General features: G+C 47.9%; 1 protein-coding gene across 2 annotated transcripts in view; it reads left to right on the plus strand.

Moving 5' to 3' along the window:
• Positions 1-26968, plus strand: part of SOBP (sine oculis binding protein homolog) — a 94130-nt gene extending 67162 nt beyond the window's left edge. For both annotated transcript variants that reach the window (XM_032185052.1, XM_032185053.1), the window contains 2 exons: positions 12191-14145; positions 26906-26968. In XM_032185052.1, the coding sequence (XP_032040943.1) occupies positions 12191-14143 (1953 nt within the window). In that variant the 3' untranslated portion in view covers positions 14144-14145; positions 26906-26968. The remainder of the gene's footprint in view (positions 1-12190; positions 14146-26905) is intronic.
• Positions 26969-27557: the final 589 nt, after the last annotated feature.

Here is a 27557-nt window from a genome sequence, read left to right on the forward strand (position 1 = left end):
GCAGCTTTGCTCCATTTATTATAATTGAAGGAACTGTTTGGCCAGCAGCATTTCTATTAGGCGTAATTCTGTTTGAGACGGAAATAACTCCGTTGTGCTTTCGGACCGAGTCTGCAGGAATGCCAGCTAGAATTGCCTAAGTGAATGCACATCTATCTGCTTACTTATAAATAGGAGCCAACACGAGCTGGAAATCACGTGCGCGATAAGCGTGTAAGCCTGATGCCGTTGCTGCAGAGCCATCTCCCAGGGCAGAGCTGGGGTTTCGGGAGCCCGTTTGCGGCACCTCGTTGTGCCAAAGGTCTGAGCAGCGCTGGCTGGGTGCATCGCGTGCAGCTCCAGCTAGGTGGGACCTGCAGGGTGTGTGACACCTTCTTCAGCTCGAGCCTGAGGTAAACAGAGGGAAATAACATAGGAAGAGAAGCACTCTAGGTAAAGGTTTATACATTACGTCCCATTAGCCTGAATGTCATGCATATGTTCAATAGGAACAACACATTATATATATATTTTTTTTACTCTTTTCTAACTCAAATCACTTCTTGCTATTCTAAGGCGTTTGTTAGAAGCACATTTTGTCCTCTGGGGATTTGCAGCTTCTCTTGGTGTTGTGATTACTTGTGAATAACTGCTAGAAAGCCCCTTGCACGCGTGTCTGCGATGTGCAGCATCGAGCCGAATTGGATTATGACTGATCCCACGTATCCGCAGCTACTGTATAGAAGAGGAAACATTTGTGGTGCTGTCAGACAAGCAAATCTTCCTTCTGCAACTTGACGCAAATTTGTTATGTGTACAGCTTCATGAAGTTCAATAGATGTAAATACAGATTAATTATTTAACAAGGAATACGAAGGAATGAGCTCCCAAACATGTCGTGCTTAATTATTTAAAACCTATAATGGAATTTCAGCCCTCGTGCGTACCTCGGCTCTCTCGTTGTGCTTGGACAAGTGCCTGAGGTTAACTGGCATGTCCCCACCTCCCAGCCGTCTCCCTTCCTATATGGCAGGGTGATAAATGTGCAGGGTGAATGTGAACAGCAGCCGATATTCCCAGTCACGTCGACTAAACTCTGCACTAAACTCTGTCTTCCTTTCCCCAATTACTGTCTGGCGTCCTGCAACGAGCATTTCACATATAGCAAGGGGTATACGAGGGTGCGGGTGTGCACACGCACTGCAGAGAACCAAATCCTAAAGCCTGGGCTTGGGCAAAGCCCCTCGTGATTGCACTTTGTTCATGTGATAGTGGTGGTTTGAGGGCCACCCTGCAATGCCCTAAACACTTGCAGGAAAACCTGATCCCCGTTTCAAACACCTCATGCTCCGAGTAGGCGAGCTGGGTAAGGGGAAGCCTTCTCCCCATTTTAAGAGGAGGATTAAAGATACAGAGTGAAGGTAAAGAGCATACGAGCCTGTTAACTTGCTCCTTCTGTAATCAGTGGAGAGAAAGAGCCTGCCGGCACCAATTCAGAGGCTCCTCATTACGTGGCTGCCTTGATCCACCCTCCAGAGATGCCTACAGCCTGCCCCGGAGCTGGGTGACCAAAAGCAATGCCTAAAATTGGGCCATCCAGATGATTTCACCCCCTACCCTTCTCCCTGTGCAAAGTTACTCAGGGATTTTCTGTTTTCTGTCGGAGGGGCTGCCCCTCGACACGGCCAGCACTTGCTGTGACAGCAGGCCCGGCCGCACGGCAGGAATGGCCTTGGTGAAACACGAGGGGCAGCAGTGGAAGAGGGCTGGGAAGCTTTCACACACAGTACTTCACCGTGTGTTCGGCTCTAGGCTGCAGTTTCAGGCCTGCGTAACTCCTCGTTTGTTGGTTTTAAGACTAAAATCCTGGAAAACAGTGGTTTAAGATAGGTAGTGGCCGTAATAGTCATGGTAAAACCCTCCTACCAGCAACAGAGTAAACATTTTATTTCTTTATCCTTTTTCTTTTTCTTTTTCTTTTTCTTTTTCTTTTTCTTTTTCTTTTTCTTTTTCTTTTTCTTTTTCTTTTTCTTTTTCTTTTTCTTTTTCTTTTCCTTTTCCTTTTCCTCTTTCTTTTTCTTTTTCTTTTTCTTTTTTTCCTTTCCCTTTCCCTTTCCCTTTCCCTTTCCCTTTCCCTTTCCCTTTCCCTTTCCCTTTCCCTTTTCATCTTTCTTCTTCTTCTTTTTCTTCTTTTTCTTCTTTTTCTGCTTCTTCTTTCTCTTTTTTCTTTCTTTTTTTTTCTTTCTCTTTTGCTTTTTCTTTTGCTTTTTTGCCCTTTTCTTTTGCCTTTTTTCCCCTTCTTTTCTGTTTTTTTTTTTTTTTTTTTCTTGTTTTTCTCCTCTCCTCTCCTCTCCTCTCCTCTCCTCTCCTCTCCTCTCCTCTCCTCTCCTCTCCTCTCCTCTCCTCTCCTCTCCTCTCCTCTCCTCTCCTCTCCTCTCCTCTCCTCTCCTCTCCTCTCCTCTCCTCTCTCTCCCAATCTGGAGGACATGCATGCTGTTGCTTTCCCCACCTTTTCTTTTCCCTGCCCCTAATTTCAGCCATACCTGCTCCACGTGGCAGTGCGTAGAGCAAGTCTAGCAGTCTCTCAGTGGGAGCCTCTCTGAGCCTGTGACTTCGTGCTCAGAGAAGGGGAAGGGGAGCCGGGACCGCACCAGTGGGCTCTGGGTTTCAGCCAGGATCTGAGCTTTGGAGCAGGAGGAGCTGGAGGGATGCAGAATCTGTGTGCGAGGCAGAGTGACTGCACGTGCTTGGCTTCATCTTCTCCAGACCCTGACCCCAGGGGAAGCAGGAAAATGAGTTCCACTCTCCATGCCCAATCTGCACGGATGGGACACGTCCCGGCCCCGCTCTGAAACCGATGTGAGAAACTTTCCCTTGATCCAGGCGCGTTTTGGATCTGGCCCAGGGTTGCTCTAATCAGATGTGGTTTCCAGAGAGGAGGCTGCTCTTCAAGCTGGGGTGCGGGCTGGTGCGTACCATCACCAACCAGTAATTCCCCACGTGTGAATCACAAGCAGTCAAATCTGGAACAGTTTTGACTCCCTTCAAAGCCTCGTAGACCGAAACCCGGCAAAGCTCCTCTTGGAAAGTTTTGATCTTTTTTTTTTCTCATCCATTTTTACTAACGCTCAAGTCAATCTTTCCCTAATCAAGTCAATATTTCCCTAACGCTATTTTTCCAAGTTGGCAGCTGATGTAGTCCCTCAAGGATTTTATATGGTTGGGAAAGGTGGGGAAAAGTGTGCAGGGGGCCTGCCCCAGGTAGGTGGCGAGAGTTCTGCTGCAGCCCACGCTGTGGTAATGTAAATTTTATAGCAAGTGGTCCTGGCCTCTAGATGTTATTGCATGACAAAGATTACCATGTAATAATAAAGTCTGAAGATCCCTGACCTAGATAGACAGGTGGAAAATATATATATGTATACTCCACATACATATATTTGAAGGTATATATGTAGTGCAAAGCACCCAGAGACTTCTATTCTGTAAGCCTCTTGCTTGTCCAGGCATAAATCAGAAGAAACAACACTGTGAGGGTTACAGCACACTGAAATGGCAGAGGTGAGAGGAAGAATTAGACCTAAAACTCTTCATTGCAGGTAAATAAAGACTTCTCGAGGTTTCAGATTGCATTCCTACTTGCTATTCCTCAGACTAATGATATTTCAAATCTGGATTACAGTAATATTTTCTGGACCCAGTGGTGTTACATTTAAGTCTGAGTGATTTAATGGGCGTTCAGTGGTGATTTCAGTCCAGGTGAAGTGGTACTGGCCTCCAGCAAAGCCTTAGGCGAAAGCATCATGTGTTAGCAAAAAACATTAACCTGCCCCTCAAACCTCCTCATTATTACATTTATAGTCCTGTCAACCATCTTATGAGCCACTGGAAACATAATGGAGGGGGTTTTATTGTTATTTTTATATTCTCTTGAATATTAAAAGGAAAATATATTGGAGAAAAAATACATATAAGATATTACTAGATATAAATTCTAGACAGATGAGCCACATGGGTTATTTTCCGTCTCACAATGTTACTTTGCTATATGACCAGAATAAAGTTTTGTTCAGAAAAATAGGGTGAACATGTTTATTTGGGCACTGAATAAGAAAGTGAATTAATTAGAGAATATAAATCTTCATCTGGCTTCTGAAGATGTCTGCAGACGCAGTAGCGTGAGGTTGTTAAAAGTGAAGACTTTGGTCATTTTCTAAGGGAGACACTAGTCAAGGTTAGCAAAGTGCTCCTCTCCTCTTTTGCCTTCAAGTTTCCTGTGCTTAACAGCACCTGTGGTTCTCAAAGCAATTTGCTGGAAGCATTTGCAGTGTTCATGGCTCGCAGTTGCCCTTCCTTTCTGTGGTTGCTGGGGCTTCTTGCGGGGAGTGCTGGAAAGCGTGCAGGCTCCATTATTTCCTCCTCTTCTGCTGGCTGACATCTGCCCTGCAGAAGAAACCTGCAGTGGTGTTCGGCCGTGTCCTGCAGCCCCTGGCTGGGAGCGTGGGGCTCCAGGGCTGGAGAGGAAAGGCATTTCCACTCTCTGAGAGAAAGTGAGATGGGGATGTCCTACTGCAACCTTCCCCTGCTGCCCCAAAGAGGTGGCAGGCATGAGACGCTGTGAAGGAGTACTTACAGGCCCCTAAAGTGTTTTTTCCAGCCGCTGGCTTTGTTTTCTTTCTTTTGGTTTCCTGAGCATTCAGCGCCGACAGTCCTTGTCCTCTTCTCAAGGTGTTCACAGCACTTCTCACTGCTCCTGCTTTGCAGGGCTGTAGCGGCAGCAGTTTGAGGAGGCGCTTTCCTGTCACCTTTAGGAAGAAGCAAAGCTCTCGCCGTGGCATGAGCAGCTCAAGGATCACAGAAAAGGAAAATCACCTTCTTTCCCTTCTTTCATCTTCTGCAGCCTGTTAATTGTATTCAGGGCTTATGGCACTGCTGGCATGATGGCCATAGCCATCAGTAGTGAAACAGCAGTGTGGACGTGCCCTGCAATCAGCTCCTCTGTAGCATGTGTGTAAAAACCCCACATTACAGATTTTAAGCTTTAAACGCTATTCTTGTCCCATTCTGTGTTATTTCAGACAGGAAGGCTTCTGGGGAGAAGAACTTCCCTCTTGGCAAATCCCCCTTCACACTACATCCATTTTCCCTGAAGTTTTGCCCACCAGGCTGTGGGCTTCACCACTGCTTTCAGATCCAGAGTTCTTCCTGCGGTTTCAAAGCCTCAGACTGAAGCTGGAAACACAGAGCTCAGCTGTTTATATGCAAAATCAAATACGTAGCCACTCTGATGAAACGAGAACCAACCTGGATTTCCACCGGGCATTAGCATAACTTAGACTCATTGCTTTTGGCCCGAAGCACTAAAAAGCCCTTCAAAACAAAGGAGCACAAGTGAAAAGACTGTGTTTTAAATAACACAGGTGACAACCGCAATGATTCAAAGATGAAATCAGTTTATCATTAGCCATTAATTGCCAAATAGCTCTATTTTCTCCTTATGCTTCACGTAGCTTAGAGTTTTGCATAATTAGAGTGAAAAATGGAGACAGGGTAGGTCTTGCATTTAAATGACAGAAATTCAGTATTCGCTCTTCAAAAAGCTGCAGTAAAGGATTTCAGGTAGAAAAGTTGAGGGGGGTTACATCACCAAAAGGAAAAGCAAGCGAGCAGAAAAGGCTGAAAAAACTTGAAATTTGTTGCAGGATGGTTTTAAGTTGCAGGCGACTGCAGTGTTCTGTTTTGTAAACTGTGTTTGCACAAAGCTACAAACATTGTAAAAATCTGTTTCCATTCACACCTAGCATTGCTACGAGCTGTATTATAACCACATTCACAGTTAGAGCCTGCCTCAGGGTTCCTTCGCAGCAGGTTTCAGCTGGAATGACTTTTATTTATTTCTTTATTTTTTTATAATAATCATTCCATTCAAGTGGAACAATCGTAATGAAAAATTATCATGAGGCATCTTGGGCAGCAAAACCCCGACACAATAAACACGCCGAATGCTGTGCAATAAGCACGCTGCAAATGGTGATCCAGCCTGGATAACTGCTTAGAGCCACCGTGCTGGATGCCACCTATTATTTGGGAGCTGGTGGTGAAAGAGCATTAATTCTCAGTAATGGTGGCTGAGGCATGAATTTTGGTTACAGCTGTCTTGAAAGTAGATGCTGTGAGCTGCTCCTGCCTCTTGGTGCAGTCTGCGTCCCTCCCTGGGGACCAGCACATGGTGCTGGACATGCTGAGCTCTGCGTCCCCTCCCCAGACACTATGTTTTTCTCAGGAGGAAGCCCTCCTGAGGAAGCCCTGTGAAAAAAAAAAAAAAAAAAAAAAAAAAAAAAAAAAAAAAAGCACAACAGCATTTTGTAAAGAAAATAAAGAAAGCCTTTCAGTTATGAATTCCACTGTGCTGATTATTGCTAGCCTCTCAAAGGAGTTTGTCTTTTGCTGTTGTCTCTGGGTGGAGCACACCCACCTCCTCCTCCTCACTCTGACCCTGCACATCTGAGTAGAGCGTGGCCGTGTCCTGCTGGAGGTCTCCACGTGCTCGGTTTCCCAGACGGCACAGCAGGGTGCCTAGCTTCGGCTTCTTAATATTCATCTTCTTTCTGAGTCAGAAAATGCTAAAAGGGAGCTCGGGCGCCTTGGAGCTGAGGCAAACACAGCTGAGGGTGCCCTCCTGCCCTCCCTCTGAGGGATTATCTCCATGGGGCAGCCCCCAGGAGGTGAATGGGGTGGGGATGAAGTGTTGGGACAGACCTCTGGGTGGCTGCTGCTGTTTGCTGGAGTTGGTCCAACCCAGAGTTTCTCCTTGCTCACAGGTGTTGAATGCATCAGTGCTCAAGATAAGGCTTTTGGCCCAAAGCTTCTTCTCCGTGCTTGGTCATGCAACAGGCTGAGGAGATGGAGCTCTGCACAGGATTTAGCACCCCGGGTGGGATCTGTGAGGGGATTTGCTTAGAGATGACTATTGCCTTTTGGGTGGCTTGCTCTGAAGAGAAGCTTTGATGGTGGAGAAAGGGAGCAAGGCAGCAGGAAGCCATGCTGCCCAACAAGCTGAGGGTGCTGGTGAGGGTAGCTGAGGGAGGTTTTATACTCCTTCACCCTTTAAAGACAGCTAGGCACTTGGTGCTTCAGGACATGCAGGTCTGCTTTCTTTCCTTTAAACACACTGAGATTTTCCCTGGTGTCTTGCTGGCGGTGCTTCGCCGCCTTGCCCTGCTGAGACTGGGTGGCAAGGCACTGTGGTGTCTGTGCCACAGCCTGGGTGATCCGGGCACAGGGGAGTGAGGCTGAGTTGTGTGTGAGAGTGCTGGTGTGACCCAAGTGGATATTTGCTGGAAACCTCTCTGAGCATTTCAAGCCATTTCCTGCTATCTAGACTGCTGCCACATCCAGCCTTTGGCAGGCGTCAAAAACCTGACAGCCTTTGCTGCAAATATCTTTTAGCAAGCGTATTTCTTAATGAAATAGCGTCGGATACGAGATTATCATTCAGAGGCTGTTGGTGGATGGCACTAATGGATGAACTTTGCACCCGCATTTGACAGCTGGTTACAGCATTAATTACCCTGCGCCTGAAGGCCTAGGCCCAGCCCCGTGCAGCGCCACAGGGCATCCATGTTGTGCCCGCGGGGTCGCCTCACGGCCAAGTCTCTGACAAAATAAAGATACGGATGCCAACGGGAACGGCTTTCATCCCCTCTTTGTGCTGGAGCAGTGTGAGCGTCACAGGATCCCTTGGTGTTCCCGTATCGGGCGCGAGTCGGGTTTCTGCTGATGCGGTGTCTTCCGAGCAGCCCCGCGGTGTAGGTTTGCCGGGCGTTTCGCAGGCAAGCGGATGAATGGTATCAAGTCATTGAGCTTATAAGTAGCGCACTGGCAAGCCGCCACCAAAATATAAATACATTAAACGTACTGAAGGAAATGTTCATTCTGTTGTTTAGCGCTGGACATGCCCCAGTGTGGTGAATTCAATCTTCCTGAGGGTTGTTGTGTTACGGCTGAGTGAGATAGGCACTTATCTCGTTACCGATCTTCCTGTCACTCAGTTTTTGTGCTTTGGCGCTTGTGGTGAGCTGTGGGCTTGCCCCAGAGCAGTGCTGTGAGTATTTTCCAAGGGAGATGGAGGTGCTGTGGGGGTCTGGCACTGCCTTGCAAGGCCGGAGACTTCGTCTCTGACAGCTTCACAGCCCTATGTCCCTTGTCAGTCACAGCGCTAAGGGTCACACCTCCTTTGGGGTAGAAACGTACAAAATCGTTGCCTTTGTTAGGAAATGGCTGAAACTTGTCATTGCAGCACGTATTCTCTCAGTCCCTTTGGAAATGCCCCAGCCTTGTGCCTGCTCCCACAGAGGCCGGTGGCCAAGCTCTAGCTGGCCGTAGTGTGAGCAGGATCCAGCGTTAAGCTCGAAGCTGGGTGACTGCGATAACGAGGGGTCTGGTCATCGCTTTCATGGGTGCTGGGGCAGACCTGATGGCCATGATCCCACAGCACCAACTCTCCTGGCCAACGTATGGCATCCGGGGGAGCTGGGTGGAAGCAGAGCCAAATCCTATGTGGCATTTGCAGCCCCTCTGCACCAGCTCAGCTCCCCTCTTATTGCACAGTGAAGGGGAAAGGTAAGGCAGGAAAAAGGAAGCAAAAGGAATAGATGAACAGAGGGGCTTTGAGCTGCTTATGAAGAGTAATGATGCTCTGTACGGAATGCAAGTACTTAAAAAATAAGACATTTGCCGCGTATTTTATAGATAAAATGTTATTGTATTGAACTGAAGGATATATATGTTTCACCTATCACATCTGAACTAATCAGTGTAGGCTTTTAGAAGCAGCCTGTAATTACTCTGAGCACGTCATTAGTTAGATGTAAAATGAATGATATTACTCCATTTTATTACCTCTAGTGATATAGCCATTTGTATCATAAATTCATTGACCTCATCTTAAATGATCAATCCTGTAAGACAGACTTGATTCATTAATTCTTAAGTGATATTTTTTCTCCTCCAGTAATTTCCTCCTCGTGGCAGGGACTGTTTTTCTGTGTTTTAGTGTGGTATCCTAAGGTGTCCTAATGCCTGCATGAGACATGCACATTTTATACTCGTATCTTAAGTAATCTGCATAGACTGATGGCTCACATAACTAGACACAAAAGTAACGAAACACATAGATGCAGCAGATAGACATTTCTCACCAATGTTAACCCCAACACTTTGGGATGTTGCATAAAATCAATGAGATAATGATGAGATATTTGGCCCAGCCAGGATGTGCAGAGGATCAGAATTACTGCCTTTAATTTCTGTGGCTTTAATTAATTTTATCTAGTGATAAAATATACAGAAAGGTCTGTGATCAATACGTGAGGGAGGCAGGCAGACTTCAGGGCTTCTTGTACCGCAGTGAATTATTGAAAACAGGAGAAATCAGTAGAGAATTTCTAAGCAGGATTTCGAAATATTTTACCCAGGAAGAGAAAATATTTGTTTAGCTTCCAGTGACATAGGAGCCCACTTGAGATAAACAAATCAATACAGCAATAAAACATGAAAGTATTTCTGTGAATTTTTCAGCTGATAACTAATAAAATTAAATGATTAGAAAAGAATCCACAAGTGATATTTTTTTTTTTTGCTTTTCCTTTTGTTTTATTTTTTTCTTTCAGGCTGCTTAATTAAAGTCACCAAGGGGCTCTTCCTAGAAAGATATGGGGGCTGTTTCTACTCTTTCCTATTTATTGGTGCTTCTTTAGCACCAGGCATACAAGTTCAGAGCTGGTTTGCTTCCTTTGCCTGTATGGAAGGGCAAGCCTTGGCCTCGCCATCCCGGGACCGCTCTCTTGGTGTCTCCCCTGCAAACAGGCACTGCTCTGATGGGCGCTGGGCTGGGCTGGGCTCCATCCTGCCACAGCCTGCCCATGGAGACCCCCTGCTTTTTTACTCATCCCGTGCAGTAAGAGCCTGCCCTGCAAAAGCAGTGCAGTGGTTTACATCCCAATACTGTACGTGCAAAGTAGATAGCGTTTTGTTGCTGCAGTAGTGAGCTTTGGAGCAAAAATTTCTTTAAGGTAAATGAAGCAGCGTTACTGAGATGAATGGCACCTTATTAATTCACGGCATAGACTCACAAATTCCCCTTTTGTCTGCTTGGGAAGGCTGTGGCAAGCCAGAAAATTTCAGGAGGTCAATTATAAGGTGTTTCCATCAGCTCATCCAGGGATGGGGCGGTGTTGATTTGCCGGGCGGGTGGCAAAATCCATCGCCCTGCCAAATACCCGGGATGGTTCAGTGCCCACGGCCACGTCTTTGCGGTGAGGGGTTGCAAAGCCCCCGTGCTAGCTGCGCCAGCGCTGATCCCTGCTGCGGGAGCCGAGGGAGAGCTGGCGCCTCGCAAAACCCCCATAAAACCTGGGCAGACTTTTAGCAGGCTACGTTGTATGGAGCAGCCACCACACCGGGTAACCCAAAGGTTGCGCAGTCAAAATCAGCGGTCTAATAGCCTGTCGGGGGGTGTGCGTGCGTGCGTGCGTACATATATATTAAAGATATATTGCTGAAAACTCAAAAATGTCACCACTGTTTATATTAAAGGAAAGCTGAGAGTTAAATGAGATGGGTAATCAGATGCCTGACATATGTTGTTTTGAATTGTTTATATGGCCGATCATTATTAAAATTAATTATCCTTTTAATGCAGTCTTTTCACAATCGTATTCCTTTTTTTTTTTTTTTTTTTTTTTTTTTTTCCTACAAAAGATAGTCATTTCAACACAAGCTAATCTTGGCTGTTTGGAAAAGGCAGAGCAAACAATACCGTGATGTATTCTGACATGGTCATGGGCTCAGTGTGCTGATAGAGAGCACCACAAATCTCTGTCAGTGGAGTATTTTGAGAGCTAATGTAAATGACAAAAATGGTTTTCTGTGTGTGTGCGTAAAATTCTGTCAAAAAAGTAAGGCACTGAAAAATCTGACATCTGTTTATCTGTTTATAGCTATGGCAAGATTACTCATATTAATTCTTGTTTAAAATGCCATATGAAGGAAAGGCATTTGTGCAAACAAGAGTCATATTTGAATTGTAGATCATGTCTTCACCATCTGTGAGAGCTGTTGGTGTTGCAAAATTAATGTGTTAATGAAATCACAATAATTTCTCTGAAGTAATGGATTCTGAAGCCTAGAATGACTATTTTTTGAACTTTGGTGTCTAGTGGTTTACAACTGGGAAAACCTTTCACGGCTTAATTAGTTCTGCAGCCTTACTTTAAAAAATAAAATAAAATAAAATAAAATAAAATAAAATAAAATAAAATAAAATAAAATAAAATAAAATAAAATAAAATAAAATAAAATATTGGCTGTGCCTTTACCACACCAATAGTGATACAGAAAAGGATTAAATGGAGAGGAGAGAAACATAAAAAAAATAAAAAATAAAGCCTGCAATGCAAACTTTTTGCTGTAGTATTTGAAAAGTTGCTAAATAGGCCCTTGCTTGCCAGCAAGTTTTACTCAAAGTGCCTGGTATACAAAAGTGGGCAAACAGCTCCGAAAATAATTCCAGCTTGCCGAAACATCACAAATTGGGGTTATTTGAACCTTACACAAATTTCCTGCCTGTTTCCAAGTTACTCTTGGAATAATGGGCAAGAAATGAACGGGTGACTGATACTTCTGCTTAGTGATGCCATTTTAAAACTCTGCACCTTTTCCAAGTCGCTGTTTAATTCTGTTAATACAGTACAACACAATACAAAATATCAGAGTGTGCGGAGATGATTTGCTTTCATTTCCAGCAACTTTCAGAGCCCTTTCCCAGTTATCGCACTCACCGTGTAATATTGCATCAGAGCAGGTAAAGGTGTGCTTAGATTACCCCCGAGGAGCAATCACAGACATATTCAGATGGATTTTGTGTACGTACATATGTATGCTATAACAGTTTATGCCAGCTGAGGCGTCTCCTCTGTGGTATAGCTATAATATATATAATGAACTGTATATGGTAGGATTGAGACCATGGTAGCATTCAATTCCCCAATATTTTTTTTGGGAAAAAAAATAGTTTTCGGAAATGTAACTATTATTTTTCTGCTAGAAAAACAATGTCGTTAGAAAACAACTGAAAAAATGACTTTAAAAATAACACTATGAAGAGAAGATTGCTTTTCTTGCCTGATCTGATTTTATTACTGTGTTGTAGGTATGTGACTGGTGTAAGCACATAAGACACACAAAAGAGTATCTGGATTTTGGGGACGGGGAAAGAAGGCTTCAGTTCTGCAGTGCAAAATGTCTCAATCAGTACAAAATGGACATTTTCTACAAAGAGACACAGGCCAACCTTCCAGCTGGACTGTGCAGTACATTACATCCTCCAGTCGAAAATAAAGCAGAAGGCACTGGGGTACAGCTGCTGACTCCAGATTCTTGGAATATACCGCTAGCAGATGCTCGGAGAAAAGCCCCATCCCCGGCGTCTGCAGCTGGCCAAATTCAAGGTCCTGGACCATCAGCGTCTACCACTGCCTCTCCGTCTGACACTGCCAACTGCTCTGTCACTAAAATCCCCACGCCAGTTCCCAAACCTATTCCCATCAGTGAGAACCCAAACCTTCCCCCGGTCTCTGTCCAGCCCCCTGCTAGCATTGTGCCTCCCATCGGCGTCCCGCCTCGCAGCCCTCCCATGGTGATGACAAACCGTGGGCCGGTCCCTCTGCCCATATTCATGGAGCAGCAGATCATGCAGCAAATCCGGCCGCCCTTCATCCGCGGGCCGCCTCACCACGCCTCAAATCCCAACAGCCCCCTGTCGAATCCCATGATCCCGGGCATCGGTCCGCCGCCGGGTGGGCCCCGAAATATGGGCCCCACCTCCAGCCCCATGCACAGGCCGATGCTCTCCCCTCACATCCACCCCCCTACAACCCCCACCATGCCCGGGAACCCGCCGGGCTTGCTGCCGCCCCCTCCTCCTGGAGCCCCCCTGCCCAGCCTCCCCTTTCCCCCCGTCAGCATGATGCCAAATGGTCCCATGCCCATGCCGCAGATGATGAACTTCGGGCTGCCATCCCTCGCCCCGCTGGTGCCACCCCCGACTCTACTAGTGCCATACCCCGTCATCGTCCCGTTGCCCGTCCCCATCCCCATCCCCATCCCCATCCCTCACATCAACGACTCCAAACCCCCCAATGGCTTCTCCAGCAACGGCGAGAGCTTCATCCCCAGCACCTCCAGCGAGACGCCGGGGGCGAAGCCGGCCAACAGCTCCTCGTCCCCCCGCGAGTCGAAGCAAGGATCATCCAAATCCTCCGACTCCTCGCCGAGCTGCTCGGGCCAGTCCCTAAACCAAGCCCAAGTGCTGCAGGAGCACGGTAAAAACGAAGTCGTTGACTTGACGGTCAGACCGAGCAGCCCCGTGAACAGTAAATTCGGTTTCCCCAGCGTGCTGCAGGGCCCGCAGGACGGTGTGATAGACCTGACGGTCGGCCACCGCTCGCGGCTGCACAACGTGATCCACCGGGCCTTGCACGCCCAGGTGAAAGCCGAGCGCGAGCCCAGCAGCGTCGTCAACCTGGCTTTCGGGGGCTCGGACAAAAGGAACTGCAGCGACTGCAGGGACAACTGCAGCCCGGTGGACTCCAAGCCGCTGCCGTGCGGCGAGGCGGCTCACTGCTGCCCCGGCCCCTTGGCCTCCGGCACGCCGGGCCTGGAAGCCGGAGCGGCGGTGTGCAACGTCATCGTCAACGGCACCAAGAGCAGCGAGGGCTCCAAGAACACGGAGCCGCCCCCGGAGCCCAAAAAAACCCAGCCCCCGGAGGAGCTGGCGGTGAGCGAGCTGGAGTCGGTGAAGGAGAACAACTGCGCCTCGAACTGCCACCTCGATGGGGACGCCGGCAAGAAGAGCGGGGAGGAGCCCCTGGCCGGGGGAGACAAGCAGGACCCCAACCTCAACAACCCGGCGGACGAGGACCACGCGTACGCTTTGCGGATGCTGCCCAAGGCAGGCTGCGTGATCCAGCCTGTGCCAAAACCAGCAGAAAAGACTGCCATCGCGCCGTGCATTATGTCCGCGCCACTTCTCAGCACAGGGCCAGAGGAGCTGGAGCCACCGCTGAAAAGGAGGTGCCTCCGAATTCGAAATCAGAATAAGTAAAGGTTTGTGTGACCCGCTGCCGCCTGCTGTGTGAGTACAATGGGTGTTTCCAGGTTGGAGGCCGAGCCCGTGCGGATGTGGCCTTTGTGAAAGATGCAGGTTTATCAGCACTCTCAGAAAACCCTTGGTATTTATGCTTTGATCCTGTTCTTTATGCATTTGTACTCCTTAGTGCTCCGTCCATCAGCAGCCTCCTGGCGTTGCTGCTCACAGGACGTTTTGTGGCGCTGCTGGCTGTGTGTGGCGTACGTCAAAGGCGGTGGTTTTCTGCCTAGGCTATGGCTTAGGTCCGGGCCATTAATCTGCTGACTTATTCCAGCTGAGTTGCACAGCAGCTCAAGCCTTCATGATGATGATTGAAATTGCCCTGCGGCGCAGCGTAGAGCAGGACACCCCAGCTGCTTAGCGCTAGCTCGGATCCAGTTGACTTACCAAATGGTCATCGCCAACCATCTCGCTTTGGTCTGCCTCCAGACCATGCCCTGGCTTCCAGCCGGGCTGTTCTCTCTCCGGGGTGAGTTCCCTTCCCCGAGCTTCCCTGCTTTCGGTGTCAGAGCTTCAGGGCTGCCTGCTGCCCGACCTGCCCTATGTGGCTCTGCTCCCTTACCCGAGGTGCTTGTCTTCGGCAAGCCTGCCCCTTTAGAAAAGCAGTTGAGGTTTCCCTCAGCCCCTTGGAGGGGGACAAGTCCACCAACAACTGTGGCTTGGCCAAGGGCGATGCCCCAGAGGCAGACCCCTTCCTCCCCCCTCCTTCATTCCTCATTTCCAGCCCGCTGAGTCCCCCCGCTACACCAGCGCCTTTGTAAACCTGTGAGTTCAGCACGTGTCTGTTCCTTCAGACCTGTGAGCGAGAAACAAACGTGGCTGCGTTTGTTTCGATTCACGAGCACGGAGAGCTTCTTTCAGGGAAAGGGAAAATGGTGGGTGTTGCAAGAAATCTGTTCGGCAGCAAAATACTGACGTTGGGCCGGATGTGGCTTGGTGAGGCGCCAGGTTTCATTACAATCCCTGCAATATCCTGCAGCCTCCAGCCGAGCCCTGTCCCTGGTAGCACAAACAGCGGCTGCAGCAGTGCAATGTGAACGCTGCCGTGAGCAGCGTGGCGTCTCCAGCCGTGGGCTGTGCGTGCGGTGGGAGCCGGGATGCTGCAGTATCTCCCCGCTCCATCGGCGCAGACTAATTGCAGCATCAAAGGTACTGCAGTGTGGCCGGGGCTCCCTTTTTATTTGTTACCGTCGCGTTCCCTGTGCTGGCTGCAGTGCCGGAAACGTTGCCCCTTTGATCAGGCGCAGCATTTATTTACTTTCTTCGGTGGAACAGAACCATTATTCTTTGCTGCAGGCATGTGCTGACACATTTAAAAGACACGTTTGTAAGAACAGAGGATGTCTGTAACTTTCTTGGACTAATAACCAACATATACAATAACTCAGACGTCGAATGAATATTTAAGGCCTTTACACTCGCTTAGGTGCTGATGGCAGGGATTTTCCTAAGCCCCTCCAGGTACAGACGGACTATATGCCCGTCTATTCTAGTATTTGGCTATTTCAGCAGCAAGACCTTTTTTGCAAACCCCAGCGTGCCACCTTTGGTGCTTGAAAAATTGTCTCTGCGTAAACGTACGTGCGCTTTTACCTCGGGGTAGTGATTTGATCTGGTGAGAAGCCCACTGCTTGCCTGCATCCCTTTTATTTAATTTTAGGACAGCCATGGTTAACACGTCCTTTCCCTTGCTCGGGCTCCCCGTAGCTGTGTTTTGTTTCAAGCCAGTGCTAACAGACCTGCACATTTGCGTGCTGCCTCTGTAGTTGAGGCCGGCTGCTTCTTAGCGCGCACTGCCTGCCATGTGCCCGCCGCTTGCCTGGACCACCCAGGCTGCAGTAATGCCACCTCGCTGAGGTCCTGGTCCCGGGAGGGCTTTATCGTCATCCAGAGCCAGAGTCTTTAAACCGAGAGCGAGCTCTGGCTTCACCGAGTTGTGTTTTTTTGCCTGTTGACACAATTATACATGACATCGGGGATGGCGTTTGACAGAGAGAGTGGGTAAACGGAGCAGACTGCAATGAAAAGACAAGAGGGATGCTTTATCACCGAGGTTATTGTCCTCGGCTCGCTGTAGTCTCTAAATGTCAATAACTGCCACTTTGGTTATCCTCAGGAATAACCATTTTCCCATTCACTGACTTTTACATATTCCTTTGTCTCGGTGTAAGGATCGTCTTACAGGAGACTCCTCAGTTTGCCAGGCAAGACTCATCTGACCCCATACAGACATCGGTGAGGAAGGCACAGCTGAGCTAATTGTCTGAACCCCCTTTAAAACCAGCCTAGAGAAGCAGGCGCTTCAGAGACAGCTGAGCTCATCCTGAGTCGACAACGGAGACAGCCGAGATGAATTGTGCCCTAGGAGCGCCTGTTCCTCTCTGCTGTGAAGGAAACCGGGGGCTGCTGGCACAGACCTCCATGCCCCCATAGACGCTGGAAGCTGAGAGAGCCAAGGCCCAGCCTAGGTGTCTGTCAGCGATACAGCTGCGGGCAACATCCCTCACCAGGCCCCCAACCTGACAGAAATGCTAATAAAACACACAGAGGGTAGGCTCTGCGCTACTCATTGTGCTGACTCGGGGCCCTGGAGTTGTGCTTTGTACTGGCCGTGCTGAGCCGGGAGAAGAAAATGTCCGGAGAGTTTTCTTCTCTCCCGCTCCCCATCCCCCAGCTGGAAAGTCTGAACACATTGCCATAACGCGCAGCTTTTCCTGGATTTTATTTCCTGTCAAATTGTATGAAATGAAGGAAATTAGCCAAATATTTTTACGCTAGAGTTCTGGACAGACAGATTGAATTCGTGTAATGGCAACATGGACTCTCTAAAAAGGAATCAATGCAAGCATGACCCTTTTGGGCGAGTCGCCAAACTCCAGATTATTTAATGTACCAATTACTTGATTATTGGAAGTGCTAATCAGCAACATAATCCTCGATGTTAAAGTTTAGTCTCTCCATCAGGATGTGGACTGTCAAGCTGTTGTAGTTTGATGCAATTCAAAGAACCAGCAAAAGATGTCCCAGTGCCAAAGTCCTACTATGATAAAGCAATGAAGCAAGGAAGGCTGATCTGTTGGGTGCAGTTTTTTCAAATTTGAGCACCAAGGGTTTCTCAAATTAGTGTTCGTGTCACCTACCCGTGTGCTCTGTGTCCAGGCTGGATCAGTTTTAACCCCATAGTTTTGGGGTAGGGCAAGGTTTCTTAAGCAAATAGCTGAAAATGCTAAGGACTGCTCGGCTTTAACATAATAGTTATGGTAAAATGGAAAATTAAATGGCACAGGCTAAACTCAAAACTAGCTTCTGTGTGTGTGTGTGTGTGTATTGACTAGTCCTGTGTTGGGGGCAGAGGGGTAAGGAAAGGAAGGAATTTTCCTGCTTGTGTAAGCACAATTTCTCCCAAAAGTAATAGAAATAGTAGGAGCATGGCCACCTACCGAGCCAACCCATATGTCCTGGGGTCAGCATCTGCTGAGTTATAGGCCCAAACTTCCAGCTGTCTAGTCCATACATTGTAGTCGTAAAAATGTACAACGAGCAGAATGCTCCAGTTTAGGGCAGAAGTAATATATATCCCACTGTGAACTCCCCTGCCCATAATGGTCCAGCACAAGATTTCCTGCTCTGGTCAGGATTCCTGAGGCAAGGGCCATAGCTATTAACCTCCCTTTCTGCCTTAAGAGTTTTTATAGCTCCCCAGTCACTGTAGCATCTATCTACCAGCATCACACCCTGCCCTCGTTGCTGACCAGAACAGAATTTGACCCTAAAGGTATGCTTGAAAACAGATTTTATATATTTACACACATTTTTGTGCCAGTCATCTTTGTTGACACACCACTATGGGCCAGAGCCTTAGCTAATTTTAACTGGATGTAGTTCCGCTGATGCTAAACTAATTAAAATCAACAGAGTAATCGGACTCATACGCTTAACACCTACTCTTCTGGTTCAGAAGTTTTCCTTCACCTGGCATCTTAGAAGCCTACAGAATTTTTCCATTTATTCTACAGGGGAAAGGAGAGACTGTTAATACCACAAAGCCTTAAACACATTTGCTTGGAACTGCAGCTTTGCCCTTGAGAGCTGCCTGGCTCTAGCAGGGTGAGCTTAGGTTTCAGAATTGCCTGGGTAGCTTCTCAGATATATTAAATCAGAAAAGGGTTTCCCAGAAAAAAAAAAAAAAGAAAAAGAAAAAAAAAAAAAAGGAAAAAAGGCTTCTCAAAATGTTGAAGTATAAAATGACATGCTTGCAGAGCAGCTCTCAGCTCCCACATCTTGCTGACGGGGTGTGGGAGCGCTGACTTCCGTCTCAGTGGCAGTAAATAGCAGGCTTGTGGTACGGTGCTGTGGATCGCTGTGCATGCCTTGAAATCAAAGGAACAAGTGCTGATTTCTGATGGGTTTCTCCTGCTTTTCCATCAAACCTCCCAGGGTGAATATTTTAAATGTGAAATCCGATTCTTGATCCCGGTTTAGAAAATAGCCACACCTGGTCTGATTCACAAGGCGGTGAACGTTCAGGGCTCTTGGCAAATAAAACACGGGGCCAGATCTTCAGCCAGCAGAGAAATGCCATAGCTCAATTAACAGACCCGCAGGAGTGTAGAGGGCTCCTGGAGGCTGCAGCCGACCTGGTAGCTGCCAGGCTCTGGGGCCATTGACTTCAGAGGTCACTGCAGTGCTTGCTTATTAGCATTGTCTTGTGACATGACAGCTGTTTGAACTGAATTAAGCAACTCATCCATGTCATTCTCTAAGTTGGTAAACATTACTATTGAAACAAGGAGACACTCATAATTGTCTGTCAGGCTTTAAAGACTGCCCAGGCTCTTTAATACATATAAGCATAGAACAGAATCACAGAATATTCCCAGTTGGAAGGGACCCACAAGGATCACTGAGTCCAACTCCTGGCTCCACACAGGACCACCCAAAAACCAGCCCATGTGTCGGAGAGTGCTGTCCAAACTGCCCTGGGGAGCCTGTCCCAGTGCCCGAGCACCTTCTGGGCGCAGACCCTTTCCCTAACCCCCATCCTGACCCTCCCCTGTCCCAGCTCCATGCCGTCCCCTCGGGTCCTGTCGCTGTCCCCAGAGAGCAGAGCTCAGCGCCTGCCCCTCTGCTCCCCTCCCCTCGTGAGGGAGCTGCAGGCCGCCATGAGGCCTCCCCTCAGCCTGCTCTGCATGGGGCTGCGCACACCAAGGCACCTCAGCCACTCTTCATAGGTCTTCCCCTCCAGGTTCTTCACCACTTTGTAGCCCTCCTTTGGACACTCTCAGAGAGTTTTATGTCCTTCTTATACTGTAGTGCCCAAAACAGCACACACACTTGAGGTGAGCCCGCACCAGCACAGAGCAGAGCAAGACCATCCCCTCCCTCGACCAGGTAGCAGTGCTGTACCAGGGTACGGGTGGCCCTCCTGGCTTCTAGGGCACTCTGCTGGCTCATGTTCAAGTCCCACTGACCAGAACCATCAGATCTTTTCTAAGGGCTAATGTTCCTCTCATTTAAGTCAACGCAAAGCAAACTTGGCGGGATTCAAAAGTGTGAGGTGTAAAATGGGTGTAGGGGGAGGCTCAGGCTCGCCATCAGTGTGTTCTTGTGCCGTTAGCTATCAAAGTCAGTGGTGTATGGAAAGTTTATGAGGAAAAAAAGTACAATTCGTGGTTGAATATAGAGTATATAACAACAAAGATCACAGTAAAACAGACGACACCCTTGTAAAAATATAATAAGATTGCCTTTACATTAAGAGAACAAGATCCTGGACAGCATGTGTCTGATTGCCACTGAAATCTGGTGAGGAGCTAAGCACCCCACTGCCTTTGAGAAGCTCAACCTTAAGACAACAATGGCCAGCTTCAGAGCTGAAGAACCGTGAAGAGCTTGCAAACTGTTTCTCAGTATCATGAGCAATACCTGAAAGTGGATTAGAATGGAGCAAAACACTTTTGAGGACGGTGGTTGTGAAAGAGCTGGACGTAATCAAGCAGTGAGCAGTAGAGTTTAAGAAAAAATATGAATTCCTGTTCAAAAAGCTATGGGAGAATCAAGAAAAGCAGAAGCACAGCTGCTTGAGCAAGAAATCAGGAGGAAATCAAGATCATGCCAAGCAAGATTTTCTTAATTATTATTTATTTTCAGATTACTTGCTGAGTCCCTCCTTGTCTATTTTTTAGGTCTCCTATGGCAAAACAGGGGAGTTCAGCACATTGCTGGGTGTCTCCATCAATTGAGGCCTCACAGCTGAGCCTTACCTGAGCTGTGACCTTAACATGTTTACACTGTCTTGATAAGGAGCTGCATTTCACTCCGGGGACCAGAGGTTGTGTTTGGAAGTGTGTGCGATCATCTCATGAGAGATGTGAATCAAAGCAAACTCCAGCATTTTACAAAACCCTCACATACTCAGCATTTGCTTCTGCCGTGAAATTAACAGCTAATTAAATGCCTGGGCTTGATCCTGTGAAGTATTTGGTGCACTCAGCTCTTGGTGCCCCTAATGAAAGCTGAAGGCTCTCAGCACGCTACAGAATGAGGTTCTGTCTCTGACTCATTTGCATGGCTTTACTTCCCCAGACACGATTCTGGTATTTGAAAAGAATGGGATTCCTGTACAACATGTGTCTCAATTTGTAACGATATCCTCCCTGCAGCTGGCTTGCTTTTCCAAGTGTTTCTGAAGCATTACTGTCTTCAATTTGAGCCAGCCTCCAACAACAAATTATCTAGAGGCAAAGAGGCTGAGCTGCGCTCGCGGAGAGGACACCCCCAGCCTCTGCTGCACTCCCTCTTCCAGCCCTGGGTTTGGACTTCAGGCTGTGTAATGTAAAGTGTCTTCCCTCCACTTCTCTCCACCTCCTCCCCTCTGCCCCCCCCCAAAAAATAAAAAATTTAAAAAATAGGGATTGGGTAGTGCAGAATAAAACAACTATCAAGTTGCAACCTCTCTGGAAAGATCTGCATCCCATCATCGGCCGATTGATATTTAAACCTATGGTTAGAGCAATTTTTAGCGATTTATTTGGAGGCCACGTGGTAAAATGCAGGACTTGGTGTCATTATGATCCGCTGCCTGCTTATGCTCCAAATATTTATAAGCTTTCGTGAACCACTTGCGCTGCCACTTCTAAGTTTCTTATTCAAAGGGGGAGAAAAAAATTAAAAAAATACACTTTTCCACAGGAATTCTCCAATTGAGAGATGCTGGAAGGCTCGTGTAAAAGAAAAGATGAGGTCACTGCAGATTTGAATTCTGACCCTAACTTTCAAAGTACAATTAAAATGTCACTTCTGTTTTATTTGAAGCAGCTTACCAATTATTGCTGGACGAGTTACCTCGGTGGCGGAAATGTTTCTGTTTCCCTGGGGTTGAGGAGGAGGTGGGGAACAGGTAAAAATCTGAAACACCAGTTGGGTCTGATGCAGTTTGTTGGGTGGCCAGCAGTGCTGGGGACAGGAGATGCCCTGGGGTGCCTGGCACTGCACTGGGGTGGATGCCAGCTCTCTCCCACTTGCTCCTGCTGTGTTCTGTGCGAGTTTTTCCCCTTCCTTCCTCCACAGTATAATCTGCCTGGTGTTTTGGATACCTCAGCACTCCCCTCTTGCCCTTGGGTGAGTCTGCACCTGCTCTTGCTTAGGCTGAAAAGAGTCAGGATGGGGCCATGAATATCAGGGGGAAACTGCAGCATCCGTGCTGCGTGATACAGCTCCCCACCCGGCCTCTCCTATGCCCAGCAGCTCTGCCACCCCCAGGACAGGCTGATGTTCCTGCACCCAGGTCCTGCTGCTGGTTGGCGCTGAGCCCTTCTTGCTTTCTCTCCCATCACCACCTCCCTGGTCCTGCCCCAGCGTGGCAGCATGAGGGCTGCAGCCCCTGGCCCCACAGACATCCATGTCTTGGGTAGGGATGGTCAGAGGGGTCATTCCTGGGAAACACTGCTCGCTTCCCGGTAGGGGAGGCCAACACATTTCACTAAAATGATGCTTGAAGAAAATTGAGAAGCACCTTAGAATAGCCAAAAGCCTGGTGGTTTGGACCCACGCACGGGAGGCTGCTGAAATTCAAGTTTAAGTTTCTATTCTGAGTTGGGCAAACTCAGAGACTTAAAGAAGGGTTATCACATCACTGTGGTTGCTTGTTTTCAGGAAAGGAGAGGAGAAAGTGTCTGGATTTGGTTTTCCTTCTTTTTTTTTTAATAGTTTTTTTTTTTTAAACTTTATATGAAGAAAATATTTACAGAGGTTCTGGGGAAATTGCTGCTATGAGCAGTAGAAAGTGGTGTAGGTGACTGGTATGGAAGGATGACGATGGCAAGGAAACCTGATGGCAGCACTGATGCTGAAACATGGGGAATCGAACCCAAATGTTCAGTTTAGCCCACCAAGACTGGTATCTCCCTCTACCCACCTTGGCTGGTGGATAGAGAGGCTCTCCCCAGGTATGGTTTGGAGCATCTAAGGTAGCACCTGCTCTGGAGCACCTCTGAGTTTGGGAAGGAGGACAAGGACACCAGTGATGTGGAAACAGAAGGTGAAGATGCCGGAGGAGGAGCTCCTGGTGAGCTCTGTTTTACCTAGGAATACACAGACCTGATGGGGAGAGGATGTGCCATTTTAACCTGCTAAGTTTAAGGAATCCTAATTCCAGTGGCTATGAAAAAGAGCTGTGTGCTTGCCCAGACCAAGATTGTACTCATGTTTTGGGGAAGGTTTGGAATGATTGTTACCAATGTGGCAGAAGGCCAGATTTCTGTCTCATCTCTCCTCAGTGCCACCAGCTGCCTCGTGAATTCAGGAGAGTGGAGCCGACATCTGCTTGGTCACTCTCAGGGTCTCTCCACAGTGATGATTCCTTTGCTTCCTCTTTTTAAGATGTGTGTTTCATCTAGGCTGTGCAGTAGCATAAAAAAGTCCCTGGAACTGGATTTCCTACATTTCCTTGCTACTTCACGAGGGCATGGTGACATCCATCCCTGTTCCTAATGTCACAGGCTAGTTTGAGGGTTCAGTTTAACATTCTTCGAATGAGTTCGGTGAGAGAAGATACTCGATGTGCCAGCAAGGGCCAAACGTAGACATGAGCCAGTGAAATTTCCCTGGAGGCTTTTCAAGGAGTAGGTGCAGGAAAGCAGAAGCCGGTACATAGCAGGCCTTCTGCTACCCCCAAAATTGAGGGATGGTGTCTAAGGAGTCGAGCTGTTCTTCCATTTGTGCTAGAGGCCTCCCCGGACTTCCCTGACTTTTGCAATGTGGCATCCCTTCAGTTATTTCATGGAAAGATAAATCATCAAGTATTCAAAGGGGAAGGCTTTAATGAAGAAGCTTGAACTGCTTTAAGAATTGCTAAAAAAAAAAAAAAAAAAAAAAAAAAGAATAAAAAAAGAAAAAGAATAAATTATAGAACTATTACAAGTAACAGATGACTCCAGAGTGTTTCCAGGGCTGAGCTTGCTCCCATGCTGACTTTAGCTGCACTCTTGTGGTTTATTTCCAGAGCAGTTTCCCTGAGAAAATAATTGCAGTGCCTTTTCTCCAAGGCCATGCATGTCCCAGATGAACTAGGCCTCTTCTAGCACATCAACATTCATTGTCCGGGTGAATTAACTGCTGTGCTAAATGACGGAAACTCTGCCACGCCAGCCCACATCAACGGCTGCCTCACCCCTCCCCACCCAGCGTCTATTTCTTTCCTGAACAATATGATGCGGGTCCGGAGACAGAAATGTTCAATGGAGCGCAGAATGAGGGGGGGAGCACAAATGGAAAAAGACTCAGTGAGTGTACGTGTGTGTGTGTGCAAAGCCGTGTCAGTGGCATGGCCCTCTGAGGAGGTGGGACATGATGGAAGCAGCTCTCTGGCTGCTGTCGCTGCCTGAAGGAGCGTGCTGCCGGCGTGGCCTTCCTGCTTGTTCTCCTTCTGTCCTCTTTTCCATAAGGCCTTGTGGGGTTAGGACTACACCTCTGACTTCTGGGTGGTTTTCCATCCCCAGGTCAACACCATCCTGCTTAGTGTGCAAAAACCAGTGTGTCCACCTCAGGGCAACTCACATAAGATCGACTTCATGCCTTTATAATTACCAAAAAATTGTCTTTTGTAGCTGACACAATCTTTCTATCTGATCAGCACTCTCTGCTGTGTGTTGGGTGCAAGTTCAACTGGGGTGAAGAGCATATGTTTTTCTCCTAAAAAGTAATTTGTTTGGGGGGGGGGAGAGATATAAATAGCTGATTTTATTGTGCTGGTCATGCACTCTGGTGTTGGCACGAGGTGTAAAGCATCTGACTGTGAAGTGGTGATGACTAGTATGTTCTCGTTTCTTTATAAAACTCTGCATGCGATGCCTGATATGGATTTTTGTTCTGTCACTTGATTGCTATGAAGATGCATTCATCGAACACAATGACTGTCACGTGAACCAATCAATAGGGAAGATGCTGCTCCAAGCTGCACTCTATCTGCAGGAGAGGAAGGCAGACAGGCCTTAAAAAGCCAGCTGACTGCTCCAAGCAGAAAGCATCGAGAACTCGGGAACATCTTCATGCCCTCCTTCCCAAACCGCTTATCATCCTGCACTATGCCTTGCCATTTGAGACTGATTAGTGCGGGATGGAAATCCGTTTTCACTGATGCATGTTAAGAAAGGAACAGGCAAAATACCTGAAGTGCAGAGTGAGGGTTCATAGAGAGGCTGCAAATTTTGTGTTCTCTGCTTTCCTTTTTAGTTAATCTCCGAGCACGATTTCAAGCCAAAAAGTGACAGAAAGCAGTAATGTGCTTTATGGGGAGTACTCAGGAAGTGGATACATCCCAATGCTCAGTCTAGTTCTTCCCCTTAGCACTCTCTGTGCACAGAGCTGCACATCCCTCTGGGCACAGTGCCCTAAAGCCCAAGTGTTATTCCTTAACCTAGATAGAGTGGTCTCCATGCTCTGGGCGTTTATGCTGGTCAACACAGTCAAAGTGCCTTCCAGCCTCTGCTTTGAGAAGGGAGGAGATTTGGCAGGGGAATACAGGCACAGTGATGAGAGGAGTCAGTGTGCAAGGGAGATCAGGGAGCAGACTGAGAAGGAAAATGTGACCCAGCACCAACATTAAGGCTGATAGTACTTGAGTTTCAGTCTGAGGCTTTAGGGAACAGCGGATCCCATCCAAGGTGACAGAGACCAAAGCAACCTTTGTAGAGAGAGAAGACAGTTGCTGCAAACAGTCTGCGTGGCCAAGTGACGAGGGAAGCAGGAGAAGAGGCCATGGCATGTTACCCAGTAGCCCCTAGATAAACCAAGCCATGAGGAATTTAAAACCACGGTGTTTTAGCTCCGTTAGACTGATGAGAAGATGATTTTTTTAAAACATTATTCCAAAGATTTTCATGGTCTTGGCCTTCACCACTGGCAATGCTTACATTATTTTAGGGGAGCTATCAGGCAGCTTTCTGAAGGGCTCAAGTCCGTGAAGTAGTGTTGGCTCCACTGTTGTTCACCCAGTCAAAGCGCCAGCTGGCTTCACAAGGGGCTGTCTGAATAACTGCTGGGGGATGTGTCCCCTTCGTGTCCTAAATAAATGAGGACCAAGGAGATCATGGGGGCTTCAGACCAACCTCCCTCACCCCAGCTGGGTTTTGCTGTCTTGAGCATACGGCTTTCAGCTGTATGAGTAGGGGAAAGGCCAAGAGGGACATCTTTGTTTAGAATGAGTAGCATGGACAGTACCTGTGAGGAATTAGCTCTCTTACTGGGAGATGGGTATTTGCATGAGAAGCACAGAACATCCTGGGTTGGAAGGGATCCACAAGGACCACTGAATCCTCCTCAGTGTCATGACCACTGCCCTGGGGAGCCTGTCCCAGTGCCCGAGCACCTTCTGGGTGCAGACCCTTTCCCTAACCCCCAGCCTGACCCTTCCCTGACCCAGCTCCATGCCATTCCCTCAGGTCCTGTCGCTGTCCCCAAGGAGCAGAGCTCAGCGCCTGCCCCTCCGCTCCCCTCGTGAGGGAGCTGCAGGCCGCCATGAGGCCTCCCCTCGGCCTGCTCTGCGCAGGGCTGAGCACACCAAGAAGGCAGAAGGGAAACCCCACTTGTTATTTGAGGGGCCCTAGGTGAAATATCAGCCCAGCTCCCTGCCACTTGGACTGCACTACAGACAGCTTTAAAAGCACGGGAAGAATTGGAATAAGCTGCAGTTTTAATTTTTGAAGTGCTGTTTTCATCTGCCTTGAAAGCATTGGGGGAAATCTGGATTTCTGGGAGCCACTCAGGTCTAATGGCAAAACAAGTGAGCTGCAAGGCAGGCTCTGTTCCCCGTCCCATCGCCATCCCTGGTCCAAATGTGTTTTCCTCCTCCAAGTCCACTTCCCTACCTGTGCAGAGCAGACAGTGATACCTCCAGGTTCTGTAAAGCACAGTGAGATCTACTACATAACCGTGAGGTATTATTATTCACCCGTGGTCTTGTAGGATGAAACGAGCTCTACAAAACCCAGAGAATGGACTATTATTATATCAATTTACAGCTTTTTATCGCAGGGATTTCTGCATTCTCCCTTCCAGCCACCTCACTGCGAGGGCGGCATCACATACCGATGGCCCTTGCAGCGAGAGGCAGAGCAAAGGTGGAAGCGGTGGGGCTGTGTGAGCTCAGGCAATGCCCCCCCTGCCTGTGATGAATCCCATCCCACTGGCACTGACCCTCTCTCCTTTTCTGCTTCGCAGGAATGCTCACCGACAGGGTACCTTGCATGGAGAAAGGGAGCAGAGCAAACCACGTCACTCCACTGAATGACACCAGCTGGTCCGCTCACCATCCCCTCTGGCTAAAAGTCAAGCAAATAAAGCAGCTTCCCATCACGAAGTCCCTCTGAGGAAGCCTCAGTCCCACGGGTGCCTTTGACCCAGAAGACAGCACATCATGGACCCACACAGTGTGCTCAGCATTCCTGCGACCACCCCCTCTTCTCCTCCAAGGAACGCTTTCTCCTCTTGGTTTCTTGCTGCGGGGATTTTTCACCCTGGTTTCAAAAACCACATGGACCAACATAGGTACTTTTTCCCTCCCTGACTTCAAAGTTCAGATATTTGAGACTGGACAGTGATATGGATTTTTTTTTTTTTTTTCGAAAAACTGCTGTGGTTTTGCTGCTACACTAAGAATCGTGATTTGCATTGTATGGTTTTGGACCTATTCAAGTTTTGATGGGGGAAAGGGGTAATACTGGAGTAGCAACGCTTCAGAGTCATCTCTGTCCTACCCATGATGCACTTTTAAATGAAGAGTTAGAATATTTTATTGGCTAATATACTTTCCTTGTTATTTTTACAAAGGCCACCTTTATCCTTTCTAATGCCATATTTTCAGTGTTACACT

Source organism: Aythya fuligula, chromosome 3, assembly GCF_009819795.1.
Source record: "Aythya fuligula isolate bAytFul2 chromosome 3, bAytFul2.pri, whole genome shotgun sequence".
NCBI lineage: Eukaryota > Metazoa > Chordata > Aves > Anseriformes > Anatidae > Aythya > Aythya fuligula.